At 57.7% G+C, this 24,844-nt stretch overlaps 1 protein-coding gene across 1 annotated transcript in view; it reads right to left on the bottom strand.

Moving 5' to 3' along the window:
* Window positions 1-24,844, bottom strand: part of LMF1 (lipase maturation factor 1) — an 88,532-nt gene that overhangs the window by 42,871 nt on the left and 20,817 nt on the right. The window contains exon 3 of the mRNA XM_042922976.1: window positions 24,490-24,500. Coding sequence (XP_042778910.1) covers window positions 24,490-24,500 — 11 coding nt within the window. The remainder of the gene's footprint in view (window positions 1-24,489; window positions 24,501-24,844) is intronic.

Raw genomic sequence — 24,844 nt, 5'->3', positions numbered from 1 at the left:
TTCTGAGGAGGAGACAGGCAGTGGTGGTGGGGCAGGCCGCTCTCACGGAGGTGTCGATGGGACACGTCCACGTCCTCCGGGTCCCCGGGCGGCCACAGCCCCGTGCCCTGCAGTCTGCGGACAGCCTGTGTGGTCGGAGAGGGGAGGCTCTCTCGGCCGGTGCTTCTGAACCAGCATTTAAAACCGCACGGTGTGTGACGTGTGGCCCGCGTCTGCCAGGGCAGCCGCAGGCGACTTCCGAGGAAAGACCCCATACAACACGCTGAATTCGGGCCCTCCGTGTATTCCGACGAGAGAAGCGCACGGGGCCTGGATCTCCCGACCTCACCTGTCAGTGGTGGGGGTCCCTTGCCCCTCTGGCTCAGCTCGGGGCACCTGCTCCCTAAATCAAACCTTCCCTGTGGACTTAGGGACGTGAGGAGAGTGGAGATGCTCTTCTGTTCAAGATCCAGAAAATGCAGCGCTGAGAGGCCGGACCCGTGCCTGGCGCCTTCAGGAGAACCGCGCGGGACGGGGGCGGCGGCCTGGCCGCTCCGCGGCGATCCCTTCGCCTGGGACGGGAGGCAGACCCGCCTGGCGAGCGAGGCGCGCACGACGCGTGCGTGGAAGTCACCCAGAGTCCAGGTCCACCCGGCACAAATTAAGCCACTTGTGACCTGGGAGAAAAACACAACCTACACCAAGGCTTCAGAGGCGGGAGGTGTGCAGACGGCCACTCCAGGAAGGCAATACCAACCGAGGTCTCGTTACCTTCCCCAAAACTATTACAGTTACTTAGAAAGAATAATTAAGCGTTGCACCTATGGATCCTTCAAGAGTGACAGCCACCGTCCGCATGAGAAGCAGGAAACCCATTAGCTTCGGGTTAAAAACAGGGAAAAAGGAGAAAGACGCCTCCCTCCAGACGGGCTGTCATTCGAGAGGAGCGGCCCCACCCTCGGCACCTGCAGAGTGCTCGGAGCCCTGGAAAGTCACTTTCTGCGTCTTCCTAGGTTCCATCTCAGGACGGGAAGTTATGAAGCAGCACGCCAGAGTGTGCTCTGCGCAGTCACCGATGGGGCCCAAGGGGGCTGCTGGCTACGGAAACTCCAGGGGCCCTTGTGTCGTTGAGGGTGGGAGCATCCCACAGGCACGGCTCTGGGGTGACCCTGCCCCTCACAGGTACCAACCGGCACCTTCTGTCCCCCTGCAGGCACCGTCGCCGTGGCAACCAGCTGCAGCCAGGAGGCATCACACGTGTGCCTGCAGGGAAGGGCACGGAGAGGGGCCTTGCCTAGGCGACCCCTTTCAGCCACAAGGATGGCTTGTATAGCCACTCTTGCCCCAAGGAGACAGACTAGGGCCGGGCGGTACTGATTCCAGCCCCACCCCAGAGATGGGCCACACTCCTGCCCCCACCCCCCACCCCGGTCTGCTCCGGATCTGCCCCAGAATCCTCCGGAACCACCCTGTGCGGGGCAAACGTGGCACGTGGGGGGCCGCCGACCTTGCTGTTGGACAGCCCGCGAGGGGAGACCCGGCCTCTGAAAGAAGCGAGCCTCACGCTTCAGATGCGGGATTTAAGTCCAATCAGATTGTAAACAGGAGTGAGTTTTCTGGCACGTAGATAGGTTTGAAAGAGCTGGTTAAAGGTTTCGGGCTTCAAATAAACTCACTTTAAAACTGCACGCTCCCAATTATGAATCGTTTAGAAAATTGCGAATCTTGTGTCGTAAGGCTGTCCTTGGGCACTGCAGGGAGCAGGAAGTGACCTGTGTGACCCACACCCACACCGCGACCCTCCCCCTCTGTCCACCGGCGCAGAGTAATGCTCGGTCACCATGGCAACCAGACTTCCTAGCCCCAGGTGTCCCCTGTTGCTCAGGACCGTGCAGGTGTCACCAGCTAGCCCAAGAGCAAAATTCAGAGCAATGACCTTCGCTAGCTTTACTGGTTTTGGATAAATATGAAAATGCTTCCTGTCAACGGAAATTAGATCTAGCAACAGAGATTTCTTAGGATTAATATATTCCAAATATTTAACATACATGAGGCTGAAGGGCACGATGTGTTACCGTGTCTCTGCCTTTTGTTTGCCGGGCATGAAAATTAGCCAGGAGCTTGTCTTGGAGCGGCCTGCCGCAATCCCGAAGACGCTGCCCGGTGTCCAGGTCACCCTGGACCTGCCCTGCAGGCTTGCGCCGCTCGGGCTCACGGTGCGGCGGGGGGCGGGGGGGGGGGGGGACCCTGCTCTCCGACAACACCGGGAGGCAGGTCTGCTGGGAGGCTCTGCGCGGTGCGGGCCTCGTTCCAGCGCTGCGGCTGAGCCCCGTGCCCGCGGAAGTGGGGTCACCCTCGCCCCACACGGTCCTGAAGAGTGACCTGCTTTTCTAGATCTTCCACACACTCCGCGAACACTTTCTGCTGTCCTCGATGCTGCTAAGAGGCACACCCTTGTCACCTGAAGGAGGGCAGGGCCTGGCCGACGGGAGGGGCCCGCGTGTCCAGTTATCTCACCCCGTGAGGCGCGGCCCGCCCCCCACACCTGCTCTGGGCAGCGCATATGTTCGGCGGGACAGGAAGCGGACAGGCGGGCAGCGGTCACGGAACCAGGACCCCGGGGGGCGCTGTCGGCAGCCGGCACTGCTCGGACCTTGTGCACAAAGAAGCCTGGGGTGGTGGCTTGGTGATGGGAAGGGGCAGTGATATCCTCAGGCACCATGTCTGTGATGCCATCAGGAGAAGTCTCCAGAAGGGCTTTCTTTTAGGTCAGTGCGCAGTGAGTGAGGACTAGGTTTTGCGTTAAGTCCGCTGACGTGAGCCATCAGGAAGACCCCACACGAGCGGCCCGTGGGGAGAGGGTAGAGCTAACCGGCACGCCACTGACCGCCTCGCCTCCCCTCCCCTCCCCTCTACCCTGGGCTCTCCTCCCCAGCTGGAGGCCCAGGCCCGCCTCAGGTCCCCACCGCCAGCGCCCCCTTCTCCGGCCCGTCGGCCAGCTCTCTGCTTGGAGGCCACCCTTCTCAGGGAGGGCCTTCCCCGAACGGAACGTTTACAACCAGGCCTCAGCCCATCCCTGCACGGCCCGCCCAACACACACGGCGCCACGGACCGCGCGTCTCCCCGGGCTGCCCTGCTCCGCAGAGACCAGGCGAAGGGCGTTCAAGCCGGTAAAGGAAGACCTGCCCACGAGGCACGTACAGATGGGACCACTCGGCAGAGAAACAAAGCTGGGCAAGAAAGAACCAAGCGAGTTCGAGAGCTGAAAAAGAAAGCGTCTCAAATTACAGTTTTACCAGATGAACCTAAGAGCCGTCGAGAGGACAGGACCAAGTGAAAACAGCTCGACTGAAGTTACGCAGGCCGCAGAGCAGACTCCGTAAAGCCTGGAGAACAAAAGAGCACGGGGAACACACATCGTCAGAAGGCCCTACATATACACACGGGTGGAATCCTAGGAGAAGACGAGAGAGACGGGCAGGAAAAAACAGAAAAGATAGTGGCAAACATTATCCAAACTTGGTAAAAGACACAAGTTACAGATTCAAGAACCTCAGGGAATCATAAGACAGGATCCAAAAAACGTGCACAGAGGCGCAACGCGGCCTAACTGCTGTAAACCAAAGGCAGGACCCCAGCAGGGGACAGTGAGACATTACAACGTGCGGAGAAGGGACAGGGTGAATGGCAGCAACTCGTCAGGAGCGACAGAGGTGAGCAGACACCGAACCAGATGTGGACTCTTGCGCCTCCCGGACTCTCCGTTCTGAGATTAGAACCGGGAATCCACAAGCTTTGCCAACAGCGAGGCACCCAAATCATTTGCGCGGAGAAGATGCTGAGAGAAAGATCTAGAGAGGAAGTGGAGCAACCCCAGCACACGTGTGAAGGGAGAGCCACCAGCCTCCGTCAGCAGCACGGATAAGGCTTGTCTGTCTAAGCAGCACTAGACAGAAAGTTCTTCGCCGTCATAGCCCGTGCTTAAAAAGACTGCAAGCCGTTTTCCTTTGGACATAAATCAGAGCGGTAGGACTGTGACCTCAGAGCCTTCTGTTAGTAGCAAAGAAATGGAAATCACCAGACATCATTATAAAAACCCCGCAGCCTATGAGAAAGCAGAACTTTCCCTGGTATTAACCACATAAAACCTGCTTCATTTGGGGCATTGCGATTTCATCTTCTCGGACAGGTGAGTCCTTCAGCTGTCCTTCACACAGTTCCCCACAGGCCCCTGAGACCAAGGGTCCCTAGTGTGGAAGGGACGGGACACAGCTGTCTGCAGAGAGGTGTCAGCTGAGTAGGACTTCTGGAAAGTTAGCTGAGAAGCCAGGCAAGAAGCAAACCTTCCCTCCTTGTGGGGAGCACTGTGCAAACGGTCCTGGAAGTTTTTTCTTTTTAATGTTTATTTAGAGAGAGAGAGAGAGCGGGAGCAGAGGAGGGGCAGAGGCAGAATCCCAAGCGGGAGCCATGCTGCCAATGCAGAGCCCAGCGCGGGGCTCAGTCCCGCAAACCGTGAGATCGTGACCTGAGCCCAAACCAAGAGCCAGGCGCTTAAGCGGCTGAGCCACCCGGGCGTCCCTCCTGGAAATTCTTACAGACTCGGTCTGAGATAGAACGCTACCTTTGCATAAACGGTAGTGATGCTAATTTTCTGTATCTTCATGGGAATTTGGATTACACAGGGGTATAGGTCTGTCAGACTCTCAAAGCGTGTGCTTAAGATCTTCGCATCTCATTGTGTGGGAGTTCTTTGTCGAGGGAAACGACCCGAACAGCTCAAAGAGCCGTCCTGCTGGCGTGTTTAAAACTCTCACATGTCCCTCTATAGTGTCTGATTCTCCACAAAGCGTTTAAATATTTTTTAAAAGACTCATTCCCATATTCACTCTAAGCGTGGCTTCTGGGACAAGCGGCAGTTTAAAACACTGCAGTTCACAGTTTAACTGGAGCTCAGTGAACGACCTGACGCTCAAGTGTACCCACGTGGCGTTAACTCTGAAACGCAGCAAAATACACGGCGGGTTGGTGGACGGACGGAGAGGTGAGTAGATTAGCTAAATCACAGAAAAAAAAAAAATCAAGTAAGATACAACCTGTAGAAGTTAGATGGTCCGTGTATGCGTTTTTACTATATAATCCTTTATTTTTATTTTTTTGGTATGCTGGAAATTTTTCATAGTGATGTGATTTGATTTTTTTAAACATGGCAGCTATTTATTCTTTATTTATTTTTATTTTTTTTAGCCATTTATTTTTTATTTATTTTTAAAGTTTATTTACTTAGAGATAGAGCACACGCACGAACGGGAAGAAGCAGAGAGCGAATCCCAAGCAGGTTCTGCACTGTCAGCATGGAGCCTGATGTGGGGCTCGGTCACACAAACTAGGAGACCATGACCTGAGCCGAAGTCAAGAATTGGATGCTTGCCAGACTGAGGTGCCCCCGTAATGACACGATTTTAAGAGTCCTAATCACACTTATCCTTAGCCACTGTGAAAATAATAAAAAGTTCTAAGACCTAAAGGAGAAAAAAATATGATCTCCTACATGGAAAGTTAAAACAAAATGCGGAAAATGAGTTCAAGTATCAAACGGCGTCAGCAGCAACTGCAAATGGCATTAAAAGGACTCCTGTAGGTGCTCAGGGACCAAGTGATTGTCACAAAAGCTGAAGAGGGAAAGGAACACCTGTTTATCTTGAGTTTTTCAGAGGCACAAGATTTAGAGCAACCAGTTGATGAAGGAAAGTTACTTTTAGAAAAATCAACCAACCAACCGAGCAAAACTCTGATAAAAGCAGAGTGACAGAATTTGAGCACAGAGCACACCCTCCGGGGCGCGGGGTGGCTCAGTCGGCTCAGGTCATGATCTCGTGTTCAAGAGTTCGGGCCCTGCATCGGGCTCGCTGCTCTCCGTGGGCACAGACCCGCTTCGGATCCTCTGTCTGCCCCTCTGCAAAACCCCTCTCTCGGCCTCTCCCCAACTTGCACGTGACCTCTCTCGCAAGCGCTCTCTCTCTCTCTCTCTCTCAAAAGTAAATAACCATTAAAAAAAACACAAACAAGAACGTGAGCTCCAGACTGGCCACCAAGGCTACCGGCCCTTCACTGCTGCTGACCGAGAACTTGCTAAAGGACAGGTCAGGCTGGTGACAGGTGGCCTCAGCAATCTCACCGTCGCAGAGAGAGAGGAAAGGTGGCCCGAGCTTTCTGACCGGCAGCGACCGAAGTCCCGGCACCCACAAAACGTTCCTGCCCAAATCAAGGCCGACTCTGGAGTAGCCGGGAGCCCTGTGGCTGGCCCACCGGGCCTGGAGAGCAGTCCGCTCTGTGCAGGACTACACAAGTCCTGTCTGGAGCACAGAGGGGGAGGGGCGTGGAGAGGCTGCAGGGGGCACCCATCGGGCGTGTCGGTGCGCACTCGGACACGGGGGCCGTAGGAAAGGCGCTTGCTTAGCCGGCGGTCCCCGAGCACGGACTGAAGGTGGGAGCTGTCCCCCCCCCCCCCCCCGGTGTCCCAGGTGTGCTGGCGGTGCATGGTCATAGACCCCACCCGGGGCGGCACGTGCTGAAGCGCGTCCAGGTGGAACAGCAGCGTGTGGGATCCGCGTCACGGCCGAGCAGGAAGGGAGGCGGTAAGCAAAGCCCGGGCCGCTGCCTGTTCAGGGTCACCGTCAACACGGAGATGGTGCGTGTGCGCTGGAGGGTTTTCGTAATCAAAAGTTGAAGAAGAACAGAGCAAGGAATCGGCATCTACGGGGACATCCAGGACGGACTGCCGGCAGGCTCGTGAATCGCAACACACTGAACTGCGATGTTTTAAACTGCCACGTGTCCCAGAAGCCAAACTTACAGCGACTATGGGACTAAGTCTGTTAAGAAGATATCTAAAAGCCTCGTGGAGAAAATCCCACGTCATCGAGGGACATGCCCGAGTCTCATGCAGGCCAGCGGCACGAGCACGCGTTTCCCGGAAGAGGAGCCAGGAGGGCAGCGGAAAGCCACGGTGTGGGAGCAGGGGGCCTCTGCTACCCAGACCGCTCAGGTGCAGCTCGGAAAACAAGTTCTCTTTCCGAGACAGGAGACCCATGTTCAGGGGGACTGGCTTCTGTAAGGAGGCAAAGACTCCGAAGGGGGCTGAAGGGTGGGCAGACACGGCTGGTGGTGCGCCAGCTGTCACGGCCACCCCGGGACGGCCTGGCGTGGGAGCAGGCAAAGGGCAGAAGCGTGTTCTCTGCACAGAAGCGCACACGGGGTGTCACATAGGGCCCGAAGGAAGGAAGGGGAGGATCCAGGAGCCTGGCGCACGACAGCCACGTCGCCCAAGAAGATTGAGGACTCTGCTCCAGTCCAGTGGCCACGTGAGAGGCGGCACCGTGCTCCCCAAAGCGCAGGGCCTGCACATGCAAAGCCCCCTGGGGCTCACACCCGCCCCGGGCTCGGGCCCACCTGTTATTTTCTCAGTTGTTCTTTTCCTCGGGGATTATGACTGTAATTGCTGATTTTGGCACGATCAAAACGGGGAAAAAGCCAGAGAGTTGTCCATTTGCTGATGCTGAGCCAAGTATCCCGGACCGGGTCCCGAAGCCACGTGATGGGGTGGCGGGCGCGAGCCTTCCCCCGCGGGCTGCGCCGTGGTGTGCGTTCTGAACGGGCGCCGGGCCGAGGCGGGACCTTCGCGCGAGTCTCGCAACAGAACCACGTACATGCTTAGAATTTGGGAAGGGGCCGAGCCGTGGGGAGTCCGGAAACTTCTGAGGCCCGGAGAGCGCCACTTGGCGTGGCGAGAAGCACGGCTTCCTGTCTCCTGAGTCGCTGCTTTCATCCCCAAGCCCTGGCCTTTTTTGAGGCACATCGCACAGCTCTCACTCAGATAGGAGGAGGTTTCTTGCCGCCCAAACACACAAAACCTGAGACACGGCACAGACTGAGTGGACAGGAGGGCAGTAACCTCACCCGGCTGGCGGAGGCACCGGGCGCCACGCAGCGCGTCCCCTCCCCGCCTCCCCCGGCTCTGGGGACCAACTCCAGAGCACCCGCAGCACTAAATATCGGTCAGGAAGTACTTCGCTGTCCTGCTTTCCTCACCCGGACTCCCACGCCCACACTGGCCCTCATCCGTGGCTCTGGCTCGACGGAGACCACCGTCTCTCCGGCCTTGCCAGCCCCTCCCCACCTAGTCAACGCCCAGGACTCCCTGACCCCTCCTTGGACCCTCCAGGCACCGCCTGCGTCTAGCGTCTCCTGCCAGCAGCAGCACAGACCAAGCTCGGACCCGTCCAGACAGGAGACCGATCCGAGGGTCCCTTCCTGGTCTCAACACCCTGCGGTCCTCCGAAAACCTTCACTCCTCCCAAGCCCCCAGCACCGGCAGGCCACCGCAGTCCCTGCGCTCGGAACCGGCCCCCGGCCCCCACCCCTGTCCCGCCTCCAGCCACGAGCGCCGTGAAGCACCCGGTCCCAGGAGAGGAAAGGACTTCTCACCCGGCCAAGGGCACCTGGCTGGGAGCGGACCTCCCTGCGCCCCTCAGGCAAAGCTTCACTGGCTCCCTCTCCTCCTCTGGCCGCCCCCACCCGGGCTCCTCCAGTCCTGTGCCCAGCTCACATCTGCTCACATCTGATCCACCACTGACCTCATTTTATTAGAAGCAACTCAGTAAATATTAAGACAAGTTTATTATTCCTTAATCAAAAGCAAGGATGTTCACTGAAGATAAACTGGAACTAAGGAGAAAAGCAGTCTGACCACCCAGAGGTAAATCTTACTAATTCCCTGATCATATACTTCAAAATAATTTTGGAAGATTTTTGTAGAAGCAAATTGCAGGGGTGCCTGCTGGCTCAGTCAGAAGAGCATGTGACTCTGGATCCCGGGGTTGATTTCAAGCCCCATGCTGTGTTTAGGGATGACTTAAAATATTTTAGGGGCGCCTGGGTGGCTCAGTCGGTTGAGCGTCCGACTTCGGCTCGGGTCACGATCTCGTGGTTCGTGAGTTCGAGCCCCGCGTCGGGCTCTGTGCTGACGGCCCGGAGCCTGGAGCTGCTTCGGATTCTATGTCTCCCTCTCTCTGCCCCTCCCCTGCTCACGCTCTGTCTCTCTCAGAAATAAATAAAAATAAAATATTTTTAAAACTGGGATGTAGTATATACAATTTAAAACCCATTTTAACATATCTTAAGTATCTTTGTGTGTCATTACATCGTGGTGTTTAGTAATGCAGAGATGTAATTTTAACTGATTCTCCACAGCTGAACCTTCAAGTCTATTTCCATTTTCTCCTGCCATGAACACGGTGCTGAGCCCCTCGCAGTTTGCCCGCACACCCTAATCCTGCCGCAGAACATCCTGAAGTGAGGCTGGTGACCGGCAGGCACATGTGTAACTGGGCAGCCACACGTCCTCCAAGGAGGCTGCACCAAGTCCTGTGCTCCCGGCAGTCCCCGCTTGCCCCACCGCCCCCAGCGCTGCCGTAGACAGTCCTTCCAAATGCCACTGTTGGATACAGCAGTTGCTTGTTGGCTTGACAACCGTCTCCCGTCACCACTGGGCTGAATTATTTTACGTGCTTAGCTACGTAAAACCGCTCAGCAAACTGCTCACTGTTCACAGTGGCTTAGTAGTTTGTTCTCAAAACACCCCTCCTGATAAGAGCCGTGACCTCCACGCCGTCTCACGCATCTGCGTACCAGACCCGGGCACGCCGTGAAAACACCTTCCTCAACCCCTCAGTGCAGTTACTTAGTAGATGCCTACGCACACGTCGTAACACAAACACAACACGTAACGTAGAAGACGCGTTAGGTAGAACACGCACATACGTGTGTGTGAACGCTGCATGTTTATCAACAGGTTCATTTGTTATAGTTCATATTTGGCTTCCCCACACGTCCTACGTGGCTTTTTAAAGATTTAATGTGCTAAAACTTACCCTTTGTGCTGTGTACTTTTAAACTCTTACTTTACAGCAGTTGTAGGTTCAGAGCAAACTGATGAGCATCGCACCGTTCCCGTAGACTCCTTGTCCCGGGTTCCGTGATGTTGACCCAGGCGTAGACCCGAGAGACCCCCATCACCGTCTGCGTGTAGGCAGCCCCCTCCCCAGCCCCCAGCCAGGATCGCGCTGTGTGCGGCACCTGAGATGGGCTCCTCTCACGCGGCGTCAGGCCTCTGACGCTCATCTAGGTCCCGACGGTGGTTCGCTGCTGGTCAGTGGTGCGCTGTAAGCATTCACACCCTTCCTGGCTCTGTCCGGCGAGGGGCAGAGAAGCAGTGTCACCCCGTCAGCCACGAGCACACCCAGCACCCGGATCTTGGTGTCTGACGCGGTTCTCCGGGAAAGAGAAGCAAGGCCCCTGGGGAAAGAGCTGAATCGAGGGCTACAGAAGGGAAATCACGAGATGGGGCTGCAGCTCGTAGGGCTGGGAAGTCAGGGGGGGCTCAATAAGGGTGTGGCAGCCAGCCTCGGGGCTCCCCGCAGCTAAGGCTGGGCCATGAGCACCAAAGCAGGTCCTCGTGGTGCTGGATCCCAGCCTGTGAGAATAGAATGAGGAGCCACAGCGACATCAACAAGTATTTAGTAAAGAAACGGGGGAGAAAGGGTAGCTCCTCCTCATAGGGGAACTGCAACTCACAACAGTACAAGGGATGATGGAAACCGGAAGATCACCTCCAGGACGTCACAGCAATGACGGCCACAGGGAAGCCTAAAGTCAGGGGACAAACCCTGAAGGAAAAACAGGGTGATCGCGTAACTTCAAGAAACTCCCCCGATTTTCAGTAGCGACTATGTGGCTTTAATGTACATACACAAGTCACTTGAGGGTGTCGCCGAGTCCTCCCTCCCCTGGGGTCGCGGGGCCCAGACACCGGCTTCCAGAGGACAGAGGAGGGACGGGAAAATGCACCCGACACAGGACACTCCCGGAAACACACTCTCACCAGGTGATCCAGGTCAGCCTCACCTGCGGGGAGTCGTGAGGATTCAGGCACCTGATCTGGTGATGAGAAGGGCACCTCCCCCCGTGACCTGTCTCGTCACGAGAAACACCAGGTAAACCCAGCCTGAGGGACGCTGTACCAAGTAAGTGACCAGAACTGCTCACAACCGTCAAAGTCAGGAGAGTCCGGGAGGCCGGCACAGACCCCAGAGGGCAAAGCGGACGAGGCGTCATGCGCAGTGTGGCCCAGGAGGGGCCCCGGGACTGGGGGGCACTGGTGGGAAAGCTAGAGACACCCAACCACGGTCTCGTCGAGCTGACCGTCCCGCCAGTGCTGACGTCTCTGTTCCACCAGTTACGTGCCACCTGCGGGGACGCAGGGCGGAGGCTGACGGGGACTCTGCAACATTTCTGAGTCAGAAACTATGTCAGGACCACCTTTTCAGAGGTCCTGTTGGCACCATTTCGCCAGGGACAAGCCACAGCCTCGGGTCAGCGCCCGGCTGGGCCCCGCCCCAGGGCGGGCACGCGCCTGGCCGTCATGAAGAGGACCGGGTCTCGGGGGCTCTGCCTTGTACGGGAGCCCCCCTCACCCTGGAAACCCGGGACCAAAGTGTGGCCGTGCCACTGCTAACCCCGAAGCCACCCTGGCTCTTACCGAGGAGCACGGACCTCAGACGGCGCCTCGGAGGCTGCCTCTGGCTCCACCGTTAGTTTTCCATTTTGTGCTTTGCCTCTGGTTGCGTTCAGCCAACGGACTGTGGTCCTCTTGCTTGGCGCTTCTGTGCCCAGTTCAGGGCCGAGCAGGAGGAGGTGCCGTGTGCCCAGACCCGAGGCTGCCACGCTGCCGGGCCAGCCACGTCCCGGACGACGGCCACACGTGCCTCAACGCAGCCATCTCTCAGAAGCACCAGAACGCATGCTGCGGCTGTGCTGGCGGTCTGAGTTCCGGAGACACGTCATCGAAAAAAAAACCAATGCGTTTTCTCCATACACCAAGTCACACCCTCCGCCGAGCATAGGGCCCTGAGCTGCCAGCGGCCTTGAGAAGAGTGACAACATAAGAATGTGCCAGCCTAGAAAAACCCAGACCGCTTGCCTCCTCGCGGCATCCGAGTGTGGACCCGTGCACAGGCTCACCAGGGACCAGCCACGCTGTGATCGAGCCCCTCCCCGTCCTACGTGCTGTGGTGGTGGGGGGACCCCGTGAAGCCCCAGCCCTCATGCGCGGACTCTCTGGTGAGAGGAAGGCAGGTGGAGAGATGATAAGCCGACAGATAACGCAAAGACCCACGTCAGAGGGTGGTGGGCTGGAGAAAAATGAAACGGGGCCCGGGGCTGGGAAGCACGGCTGCGCAGGTGCAGGAGGTGGACTGGAGGAGGCATGCGGCCCTGGGGGCCACTGTCCCACAGTGGGAGCAGCCAGTGTGGAGGCAAGTGTGAATGGATGTGGTACAAAAATTAATCACAATCCTGTCCGCACGTCAGTCTTCCGAATGTTCCAAAGCTACTCATCAAGGCTAATACCAAATGGAAAACCAGCAGTGCTCTTCCTTGTCAAAGGTATTTAATGTTCGTTTATTTTTGAGAGAGACAGAATGTGAGTGGGGGAGGGGCAGAGAGAGACGGAGACACAGGATCGGAAGCAGGCTCCAGGCTCCGAGCCGTCAGCACAGAGCCCGACGCGGGGCTCGAACTCACGAACTGCGAGATCATGACCTCAGCCGAAGCCGGACGCTCAACCGACGGAGCCACCCAGGTGCCCCCAAAGGTATTTAAATATGAGACCAACCACATGCCCATAATAAGTACAGGGATCGTGCTTTAAAAGAGGTATAAAATTCTCGGTAAGAGGACACAAGCCATTAAGAAGAGATGCGTTGTACACACTTAGGAACTATTAACGGCACTAAAACTGCACCGGTATCAGTGTCTCCATTCAATGAATCCACACAGACAAGAGCTGCTATTGTAACAGCAACAAAGCATGGCTTCCTCGCTTAAAATTTCTGTTTTAAAATATCAAAGCATTTACAAAAGAAACTGGCACACAGCTGCTACTCCAGGGCTAACCTAACAATGCCTCTCCCTGTTAGTGGCGTTGGCAAAGGTCAGGCTTGCCGATGCTGTGTTCCTCTTGCATCCAACAATGGGGCATCGGAGCCAGGAAGCTCCAGGGACACACGCCAGACTCGGGAGGTTCCAGGCCAGCCAGTGGCTGCAATGGTGTCTGAGGAGACCAAAGCCATTCTCTGGCCTCCCAGCTGTTCACTGTGATTCAGGACACATCAGTGTTTACCTGGCAGGGAAGGAGCATGGGGGCAACGGTTCCTCCTGCCTCAGACAGGCGACTGCTAACGCTGCAGAAGTAAAGGGAAGGACCCATCTCACCAGTTGCTTTTAGCTATGACCAAATGAGATCAAATGTGATAAAAAAAAATGTGATCAAAACATGGGCTTAAAAATGATTCTTCCTAAGGAAGAATAACGCTCTAGAATATACATGGGGAAGAAGGCTGTGGACCAGTGGCTGTGTCTCTGAGCCTTACCCCAGCACAACTGCAGGTACCTGTCTCTGTGAACTATAAAGATCTCGAAGATGGGAAGAAGGACAAATAGGTCAGTGGTACCCAATCTGGCAAAGAGTTAACCCGCCCCGCAGTCTCCAGATCCAGAGACCTATAAAGCATCCACTCCAGGTGGTAATAGTTCCCAAGAAAAAATCTCTATGAAGGGGGTGGGGAATGGGGAAAGGAAGTGACAGATTATCTAATATGTTTGATTCAGTAAAAATCGTATTGGAAGAAGTCAAACAGTTGTGTTGGTGAATTTGGAATGAAATGTTAAAGCATGATCAGAGATGAAAAACAAAGCAAACCAAAAAAGAAGAGGCAACTATTAACTCCAGGGAAAACAACGAGTTACTAGAAACAAGCGAGCACAATTTACTGTTGGCTCAGCAGATGACATTTACACAATGTAAAGACTGAATATGAATTTCATATACTATATTTGTGACACACTTGTACTGAGATGAGGGAAAGAGAAGGATATGGGAGGGAGAGTAATCCTTATCATTCATAATAGGAAGAATACTTAAGTGATACACCAAGAATAGTCTCCATAAATGTATTATTCAGAAATATGGAGATAAATACCAGCAATGGTAAAAAAGTAAAGGAGTTGCTCCAGGAAACAGAATGGGGGTGAGCAGAGGTAAAAGACACTGCTGTTTTTGTTATAAGCTGTGACATACAATTTCTTCCTAGTCCACGCACATTTCTAATGTTTCTTAGAATTAGAAGAACAATCTTAAGGCCCAATTATCTGCTCACAGTGTAATAAAATCAGAAACTGGTCAACAAAAGGTACCCTACAAAACCCTGAGGGCTTGGGACTTTGGAAGCTCTTCTCTAAACCAAAGAGACATCAGCACTGACAATTATAAAAGTATACTGTGTGCCATTATCAGGAAGACACTGGACTCTCAAACAGGCAGGGTGGGTGGCCAGAGACACAGAGGGGAGTGGTCACCTGCCTCTATGCTTTCATTAGCAGGTAAGAAGAGATGGAAAATTAATGAGTTAAACAATCAACTCAAGATCTTAGGAAATAATAAACCCTTTCCTCCCAGAAAGAGGAAACAACCTATAAAAAGTAAAAATTAATGAGCTAGAACACATTTTTTAAAAAATCAGATAAAACCAGTTATTTGAAAAGACCCACCATGGAGACAACCTACGGCTGTTTTGACCACAGGGATAAAGGAGGGAACAGACAAGCACTCAGGAGTGCCCAGGAGCTGAGCTAGAACTACAGCTGGGGGTAGGGGTGGAAAGGCCACTCTGAATAGCATGCAGCCATAATGGTAACAGCAGGAGGGTGTGGGGGAAGAGTGTGTGGCAGTCGGACAGACCCTGGCCGCAGGGACTTCAGCAAGTCTCCAGAAAACAGGGTGGTGATAAAACCATGGTTCTCAACCCCCAGGGGACCAGCATCCGGGAGACTCAACAGTTCATCAAACGTGATGTCACCATCACAAACATGGGCTGACAAGAGACACTGTATTAATTCCCAAGCACATGGCTCTGCCGCATTTAATCTATAACAACTTTCCTGTTCTAAAGTCTTAAGTTGGATACAAACCCTTTTCCACATTTCTATTTCAAATCACTGGAAATAAATCCAAAAGCCCCCCAAAAGCAAATGCTAGTCAAACATCCACATCTACACAATTTAATAAAAATAAAAGGCAATTTAGAAGCATTGCAGACAAAAGCCACCCACATGGATTCAGAACTAGAAGTGTGAATAAAAGCAACAAAATGCTTCTTTTCTATTCTAGAGTTCTGCATATTAAAGAGATAAGCAAGTTTCAGAAATAGAAATGGGTAGCTAGATGTGATGGGGAAAATGGAGAATAAGCAAAATGTTAGTGATCACGTAAGGAAGAAAGGTCTTTAAAACAGATTTTCTTCTAGGTCTTAGTAATTCTCACCAGATAGTCCTAAGCGAAGAGAATGGCCCATAATCGGCCCCATCTGGGTGTGCGGTGACCTTCACCTGAGCGTGTGCGCACATGTGTTCGCACACAGATCTGAGGAGGCGTCAGGGTAAGAGAATACGGTAAGATAGGGGTTACCGGGGGGAAGGAGCAGACCGAAGATGCAAAAGACCACACTGGAAAACAGCACCATGTACAGTGTGTGCACACGAGGGAGGAGAACCCAGCACCTTGAGAGACTTGCCCAAAGGGGCCCCGGCACCCCAGACCTGACTTTCCCCCTTCAACACGCTGGGCTGAACACTGCACACCCCGGGGGGCAACTGTGCCACGTGGGTCACAGCCAGGAGCGCCTTCAGTGACCCCCGGGGCCGCAGCCCCTCAGGACGGCTCCTTCTCTCCAGGAGCATGGTCTCCCTGCACTGGTGACCCCAGGGACCGGAGAAGGGAACAGTGGTGTGCCGACAGAGCCAGCCGGGCAAAGAGAGGATGGCGGGGCCGGTGGGGGCGGAAATGAGGCAAGAATACTCCCCCTGGGGGCGCCTGGGTGGCTCGGTCGGTTAAGTGTCCGACTTCCGCTCAGGTCATGATCTCACCGTCCGTGAGTTCGAGCCCCGCATCGGGCTCTGTGCTGACAGCTCGGAGCCTGGAGCCTGTTTCAGATTCTGTGTCTCCCTCTCTCTCTGCCCCTCCCCTGTTCATGCTCTGTCTCTGTCTCAAAAATAAATAAATGTTTAAAAAAAAAAAAAAAAAAGAATACTCCCCCTGGCACCCGGGTGGCTCAGTCGGTTGAGTGTCTGACTTCGGCTCAGGCCATGATCTCACGGTTCGTGGGTTCGAGCCCCACGTCAGGCTCTGTGCTGACACCCAGAGCCTGGAGCCTGCCTCGGATTCTGTGTCTCCCTCTCTCTTTGCTCCTCCCCTGCTCACACGCTCTCTGTCAAAAATAAACAAAGATTAAAACAAAAATTTTTTTAATTAAAAAAAAAAGAAAACAAGGCTCCCCCTGGATCAGGACCAGCCCCAAGACCCTGATGGAGAGAGCACCAGAAATTCCAGGCAGCCCGGGTCACTACGGAGAACACCCAACACAGGCCGACAACAGGAGGTCTCTGGGCCTCTCAGGCGGTCGTGGCCAGCCAGGGCTGCTCACAGTGGGTAAAGGGCAGAAGCCATTCAAGACGGTTCCTCTCACTCTGGAAAGGGCTATGCCTGCTGGTTGAGATGCTTCCCAGCCCACGCAGGTCACACGGGACCTCTGAAGACCACCTGGCACGGGCTTCTGTGTCCCTCCTAAGGACCCGAGCGGACAAGAGACCAAATCCAAACAATGCTGAGCGGCCAGTGTCACTGGCGGGGAGCAAGGAGAGTGCGAGCGGACACCCATGGAGCCATGCGAGGAGAGTGGCTGTGTCAAGCCCGAGCACCCCGGAAACCACAGGGAAAGACGCCCCCGAGAGGCTGCACAGCCCGGCGAGCTCACAGGCCGGGACAGGAGAGGCTGCCTCTGATTATGGGAGTAATGCGATTACGAGAAACTGCTTTCCCGGGCTTGGGGGCTGGGAAGGGAATTAGAAGAACCATCAATTAGAGCAGAGGATATGAGATCCGGGCAAAGCGCAGAGCTGGGACACAAGGGTCTGGAGACGGTTTGGTGGGATCTGCTGTCACAGAGTCCGCCCGGCCCTCGGAGGCGGTCTAATCGCTTCCTGCAGGCGAGCTCCGCTCCAGCACTAATAGGTTTTAATAAAAACTTCCAATTGGACCAGTAAACCCCTCATTAAGCTGTTTTTAAAGCACGGATTTAAGAGCAGCAAGGGTAAGGGGTCACAAGCAGCATTTAATTCACGACGGCTGGTGGGAGGTGCTGCTGGGACAGACACCGGAGTTCAAGGGTCCAGGCCACATTCGCACCGATGCCAGCACAGGACCTGCCTGAAAAGCGCACCTAATGAGGCAGCAGCGACCGGAGGAGAGTGCCAAACGCCCGGGGGGCTGCTCCTCTGAGCACAGCCACAGCCTGCAGGGACTCGCTCGCCCCTGACGCCCCGCACGGCACGTGTGCGCCCCACCTGCACCTCTGAGTGCCTCGAAACACCGACGGTGCACCCGCGCCCCCCCCCCCCCCATAGCCCACCCACGGTCCTCCTGCTGCCATCCGGCCCTCCTGGCCTCAGGAGATGGCGGTCAGCCCCCAGTCTCCTCCAGGGTCCTGCTTCCTGGCCCCGTGGCCCGCGGCTGGCCCTGCCGGTGAGGACTACACCCGGCGTTCAGCACACCAGGATAAATGAGTAGCTCATCCACTGAGCTGCTTTCCGAAACCAAGCGTCGCTGACGCATCTTGTTCTCGGCCAGACGGGCCTGCAGTGAAAACAGAATGCTCTTTTCCTACAAAGGAACGTCCCGAGCCGTGGAGCCCGCCGGAATCCTTCTCTCAGACCCCTCGCGCCCCAGGGACGGGTGCCTGGGCGGTCTGACGCAGGAGGACCCGTGCTGCTGACTTGCTTCCCGTGGCCAAGCACCGCGTGAGGTTTCAAGCCGCGAGCCCCACCTGAGGAAACGAAGCAGGCCTGGGACCGCAGCTGCCCGCTGTCCCGGCAGCGCTAACGGCACTAACGAACGTCTGAGCGTTCACGCGGCCTGAGGGGCTTGTATCAGTTTCTACCTGCAGTTTCCCGCCCCAGCTGGGCTGCTGAGCCTCGGAAGGAAGGGGCCAGATCTCCACGCCCCTCAACAAAGGACCTTAACCACGACAGCACCAAAACACAAAAAAACACAGCCCGTGCGGCCACAGGCAGAATGACGAAAAGCTACGGAAATACCACCCCCTTGAAAGAAGACTATGGCGTAAACCGAACGTGCTCAGGGAGCACATGCCCACGTGAACACCAAGGTTCCCGAAGCTCCTGATAGAAGATCAGTGTCGGGGGAGGTGGGGACCCGGACCTGCCTGGGAGACCGCCTGGAGGCCAACACCAGCACATGCTGGGGTCCCTCAAGCTAAAATTGCAATCCAAGTTACCGGATCCTTTCTAGGGCCGGAGACACTCCAGAAGCCTCAGGGCCTCGAATAGCAGAGAGGTCTCATCGTGTGTGTGTCTGGGCACAAGGGCCCTGTGATGGCTCAGCTCCTGGTCACGGGGCCTGTCCCCTCTGCAGCCGCCAGCCGGCCTCCCCTGGTGCCCGCGGCCGGCCCAGGCCCGGAGGGGTGGAGCCCTGCATCGGCACCAACACTGGGGGGAAGCCGCACGACTCAGTCCCGAGGACAGGGGGCCCTTCCTGGGTCCCCACCTCACCCAAAACAGGTGGCCATCAGGCCTCAGGCCACATTGGGAGGCTGTGGGCCAAGAGCAGCCCCTTCTGGGCAGAAAAGACCGGAAATACCAGCCGGCCCGGCCTGCTGGTTGCTACACGGCTTTCAAGGACGGCGCAAGGGCCCCACCCTGAGCTCACGATCATCAAAGAGCACTTTCCGCTGGGGAGCAGGAAACAGCACTTACAGGGGACCTGAATTAATTACCTTTACACCCACTCTTTGAAGTAAGAGTTACCAACCCAGTGGCCTTCAAGGCACAGCCACACGGAGAGCCTCGGCAGAGAAACAAGCGGCAAAGCAGCCTCCTAGCACCCGGTTAACAGTGGCCTTCATGTGTCCTGGAGCAAACAGCCCTACTGCCCTGACCGTCACCTTAGCCGGAGTCCCAGCCGGCTGCAAACAGGCACTCGAGGGCCCGGGTCCCGGGACAGCAGCAGGTGCCACTGACGATGGGGAGGGGCCCTCAGGACCGTGGAAAATGTTCCAGACACTTGGACATCCTGAGAAACGTGTGGTCGTTCTGAACCAGGGGAAGGCGCTAGAAAGAGGACGTGGCCCCGCGGCCCTCCTCCCAAACCGAAGGGAGTTATATCTCACCTACCACGTCCTTACAGGGTCAGAGAAGGCGGCAGCTTGAGTCCGCAGAGGTAAACAGCCGTGCCCACTCACGGCCTGGCCGGCGAGCGCCCAGAACTTCCCACAGGGGCGGAAGCGGGCTGTGCCGTGCGTGCCCAACGTGGCTGCCGAGCGCTTGCCGTGGCGCAGGTGTGGCTAAGGAGCCGCACCTGGTCTCACCTGACTCTCATCAAGCCGCCCCGCGACGGCTGGTGACGGAGCAGCTCCGGGGGCCGCGGGCCGGGGCCCGAGTTCTCCGGGAACGTGTACCCCGTGCAGCTTAGCGCTCGGCGCGAGACCCAGTGCGGGCGCGGCCTCGTCAAAGTCCACTTTGCAGAATAGAGACACGATAAATGTAACTAAAACGAACCCAGAACGGCGCGTACACACAGGCCCAGAGGGCCTGCTCCTCGTAAGAACCGAGTTCCTGCGGGCAGCCCCAGGTGAGGCCGACGGGCCCCCGCCCGGAGGCCTGAGTCCTTTCCGTTTGGTGGCTCTGGGGCTTGGTGGCCGGGCTGGTGGCTGCCGTCCTGTGAGATTAGCGAGGGAGAGAGCAGCCTGGGACGCCGAGGGGCCGCACCAAGCGCACCCCACACGCCGCCTTCTTCCTCGGGGGCCTGCTTCCACAGGAGACGTGTCAGCAGCGCCACCGGCTCCCGGCGACACAGCTGGGGCTCACGAGCGCCAGGTAGCGCCCACGGATGCACAGATGGGGGGCAGACTTGTTTAAACTCGGAGCAAAACGGTGGCTGTTTGCCCGAGTCTCCCGACGCCAGTGTTCCCGCCGAGGACGCCCTCGCGGCCTCACAGATGCCCGCAAGGCTCGGGCACCGCCAACCCCGGGGACCGGAGGGGCTGGGGCTCTGGGCTCTGCCTCCATTTCCCACGTGAGGCCTCCTGCGGCCCCCTCCCCACGCAGCTCTCCTAAGCGCGGGGGCTTTGGCAGAGGGGCCGGCACGGGTCTCCCAAAGCCTCGTCGCCTCGGGGGGAGGCAGGCCGCGAACCTCGGCCAACACACCTGCCACTTCACCGCCACAGGCGAGCGCGTCCTCTGGCTTCACGACCGCCGATTTTATGGTAGCTATGGTAACCGCCCCGGATTCAGGGCACGGGCGCTTTTCCCACCTGGAAAAGGAGTTAGGGTCTGCCGGGTCTCAGTCACGACTGGAAAACAACAATACTCCCGCAGCCGCAGGTAAATCAAGCAGATTTTAGCAAGACGAGAGGGAGAAGGCAGGTTTCTTGGAGGAGTGTCTCGCAGTCACGTGGACCCTAACGCTCTCGCCGACGGCGAACTTCACGCCCAGACTTCCAGCCTCCCCTGCTCCCAACCGCATGAGGCTGGCAGGGTACTAACTCGCTCTTACGATTAAGAAGCGCTCCACGGGCAAGGGGGACGGGGAACCATCCCTGCTCTCTTCCGGCCGAAAAGTTCAAGACACAAGCCCGAGAAGGAAGGCCGCACGCAGACGCAGCTGGCCGCCCCTGACACCGAGGGCGCCCGGCCGGCTGAGAAGTTGGTGAGGGACACGGGCCCAGGGCAGACGGAGAGCCTCACTTTCGATTTTAAATTTCGACTCCGGCTTTGTCACCCACGTTTTAAGGTAATTCAAGATCGGAGAAACAGTCCGTGTTCGCGTTCCTCTTGCCAGAATCCGACACTCTTCCTTCGAGTTGATGCCCATTTCTGTGACTTCAAGCGTCTCTGCCTGCAGAAGCCCTCAGCAGCCCCGGCAGAGCAGCGGGGAGAGCCCGCACGTGCCTTCCTGTTGAGGACGCGGCGTGGCCGGCCGGGGGGTCCTCCCTCCTCTCTGGCACTGACAGGGGTGTGCAGTGATGTGCCTGTGGCACCGCTGGCCGCAAGGAAGCTGCTCTGGTCCTCTTTGGTCCTGACCCGTCTGACCACGACGTGCGTGGGAGGGTCTGTGGCATGCGCCCTTCATTCGGGTCTGGACAGTCCTCGGCTTCTATTCCTTCGACGTTCTTCTGCCTGCTGTCCCCGCTGGCGTGCGCCCCGCCCCACTGCACGGCCAGCAAGGACACCCTGTGCCCAGCGCCCCTGCCGGCCCTGTCTGCTGCTCTGTCGGGCGGGCCGGGCGGGGCGGTGCGTCTGTGCGTGGGCACCGTCGTGGCTCCTGCTGGGGCAGACAGACCCACCCCTTCCTTCCCCGACGGCTCCAATATCGGGGTCACCCCTGCTGCCTGCAGGCTCCTTTTCCCCCTGCGTGCGTACATCTAGAAATTCTTGTTTAGGTCAAACGCTGTGTAGAGAAACGGTGGGTCCGGAGAGGAAGTGATTACCCAGAAGTGAGCGTCTGCAGTGAGGCTGTGGTCCGGCAGGGAGGGTCGGCGGGACGGGGTCATCTGGCCGGAAAACCGACTGTGCTCTGTGAGCGACCCCAGCACGGGGCCTGGGGGCAGCCTCTCCCCATGGCCCTTGCCCACCCGTCGGCAGAGGAGGGCCCTTCCCAGCCTCCTCCTGACCCCCTCCAGCCCACTGGGCAGCTGAGTGGCAGCACAATTGCGGCCCCTCACCAGGACACGGCCTGTGTTTCAGCCTCCCTCCCCGGGGCCTCGGGGCTTGATGTCCCTGCCCCAGGGCAGTCTGTTCCCTCCAGCACGGGCCACCAGGGAGACCCTCTTCGGCTTCCTGCCCTGCCTGCCCCAGGCCTTCTCGCGTGCCCAGGGAGGCCCGCAGACCGGAGCTCGGAGCTGCCACGTCTGGGACAGTTGCGGGGGCCTCTCCTTGCCAACCCCCCGGGCTCTCGGGCTCAAAGGTGAAACCAGTCACGGCCCCACGCTCCCGAGCGGGCGCTGGGGGTTCAGACCCTGCAGCTGCTCCACTGACTGGGCTCGCGTGGGTCAGGCCACGAGGTGGTCTCGCACAGCACCCAGCCCCCGCTCCCCGTGGGACGGGAGGGACGGCTGTCGGGGACGCTGTCTCCTTCTCAGCGTCCTGCCTGCAGATGGCCAGGACGGGGCTGGTGTGCTTGTGGGTGTCCCAGGGGGCCTGAACAGGACATACGCGATCCCCGGGGCGGGCCGCTTCCTGCCGGACCTTCTGCCAGACACCTGGCAGCCCCCTCAGGCCATCCTCGCCAGCACCCCTCCTGCGTCACTCGTGGTCCCGCAGGGGACGGCCTGCGTCCCCGCCAACTGCCGCTTGTGCTCTCAGGAATGAGGACACGTCCCCCGTGTCCTGGCCGTGCCGGCTCCTCACCTCTGTCTGTGCTGGCATGAGCACAGCCCCCGGCCTCTGGCCCTTGTCTCGGCCGTGCTCCCCCCACCGTCCCGCCAGACCTCCGTGTGTCCGATGGCATCAGGGCGTTCTGTCGATCTCCTCTTCCAGCTGGAACGTGAGTCTGTGACGCCGATGCCATCGCCGACGTGGTCTTTAGGGCTACGCTTCCTGTCCCTGTGCCCCCCTCTGTCTTTCCAGATCACTTGGATTTCTCAGAACACCACTTTGTCCAGCATTTTACCTGCATCTCCACGTGTTTCCGGTGACTGCTCGAGGGGTCACAATACGCACCCTGAACCCTCCTGCACTCTCCTCGGGGTGTGCAGCTCCACTCGCAGCATGGAAACCCACGACCACGCGGGTCCACCTGCCGCCCTGCGAGCCCCGTCAGGCCCGTCGCGTGCGTCCGCTCTGGGAGCGTCACGGGTCTCAGAAGGCAAACGACTTGTTTTGCTTTAAACAGTCAGGCGTGCCGCAGACGAAGCAAGAACAGGAAGCGGTCTTCCGCGCTGACCCGCGGACTCCGCTCTGGGCTCCACACGCCTCCCGGAGGCCGGGTCTTCCGTCCCGTCCCTCCCGGCCACCCGGGGCAGGGAGCGCGCCTCGGCGGCACCCAGTCCCCGACACAGGGCCCTGGCTCCCGGCTTCCATTTGAGGCGCCGGCCCACCGGCCCTGAGCCCTCAGGGCTGCTTCCAGACCCGCGTCCAGACCCACCTACCGCTCTCAGGACGCTCCCTTTCCCTCGGTCAGCACCACCCAATGCCGCGGGAGACACAGTTTCCTTCCCGTGCACGCCGTGTGGACTTCCCCGGGCTTCTTGCATCTGTGCAGTCGTGTCTCCAACCAACGTGGGGACGTCGCCAGCTGCCCCTCGTGCCGGGGCTCCGCACACATGCCGCCAGCCTCCGAGCTCTCCCCCGGGTGCCTGAGCTCTGCGCGGCCTGGGGGGGGGCTCTAGGCCCCACTCCGTGCCACCGTCACCCAGCCCCTCTGGGAAGTCCTTCATTTCACACACCGTAGTTTTCAGTTCTCGACTTTCCGTCTGCTTTTCTCATCTCGTCGGTTTCTCTCCTGAGAGCTCTTCTTCTCATTTTTCAGGGCCTCAGTGCAGTCACCAGTCCCCACAGCTGCGCTGGGCTGGCCTGAGGATGGCCTCTGTCGACGATCGTTTCCCTCCAGGACAGGCCTGCCGTCCTGGCCCGTTGCTCCTCGTGCGGTTGGGGATCGTGCTGGGGCGCCGAGGGCGGCACGGTGTGGGGTGTGTGGCTCTTCGCGTCCCCTTGGAGCGTGCTGACGTGTCCGTGTATCAGCAGGTGAGAAGGTGAGACCCACAGGTGGGCTCTGCTGGGCCCTATCCACCGGGGGGCCCCCTTGCCTCTGCACAAACACTACCCACGCGCTCACGGTGGGTGCAGCACTACCCACACGGCATGGAATCACTGTCCTCCCCTTACCGAGCAAAGAAATCGGACCGCCGCGGGCTGTCCCACCGCCCTCAGCCCTGGGTGAGCTCCTCCTCTGCCCAGGGGTGTCCCGGGCACTCAGCGCGGCCTGGGGGGGAGAAGGGTTGGCCTGCAGGACGGCCTGACCTTCACCCAAGGAACAGTGTTGATCCGTCAGGACACTGCGTGCTCGCTGCGGTGGGGCCACTCGACCAGCCGTCTGACGCTGCCTTCTACCCACAGCACACCCCAGTGTCACGCGTGCCCAGGTCTGCACGGGGCCGGCGCTCCGGGCACAGAAGCCGGCGTGGGCCAGGACTCCAGGTTCGATCACAGACATCGGCCAACGTGGTGACAGACTCTCAGGCGAGGCGAGAGGCAGAAAAAGCACACGGGTACATACCCCACACACATGCCAAACTCCCACGGCGTCACTTTCTGATTTCCACTTACCAAACGAATACCTACAAAACAAAAGGAGAAACATGTATCAAAATTTTGCCTTGCTTTGTCAAAAAACTTGCAAGACTAAAGCATCCTGCTACCCAGCTAAGTAAAGCCCACTTCAGTGACCCCAGGACACCGTGGGTCAGGTCACAGACCCCATGGGCACTAAATGTGGGGAAGGTGGGCATAAGGGGGACCCCCTAGGTGCTATGTGTGTGGCCAGAAGCCCTGTCTGCCCAGGCCCTGCCCCACATATGGGGTCCCAGCCCATGCTCACAGCCGGCCAATCAAATCTTTTAGGGGGGCACTTGGGTGGCTCAGTCGGTTAAGCGTCCGACTTCGGCTCAGGTCGTGATCTCAC

This window comes from Panthera leo, chromosome E3, assembly GCF_018350215.1.
Source record: "Panthera leo isolate Ple1 chromosome E3, P.leo_Ple1_pat1.1, whole genome shotgun sequence".
Taxonomy (NCBI): Eukaryota; Metazoa; Chordata; class Mammalia; order Carnivora; family Felidae; genus Panthera; species Panthera leo.
The sequence above is the reverse complement of the archived record's forward strand: the minus strand, read 5'-3'. Positions and strand labels throughout refer to the sequence as shown.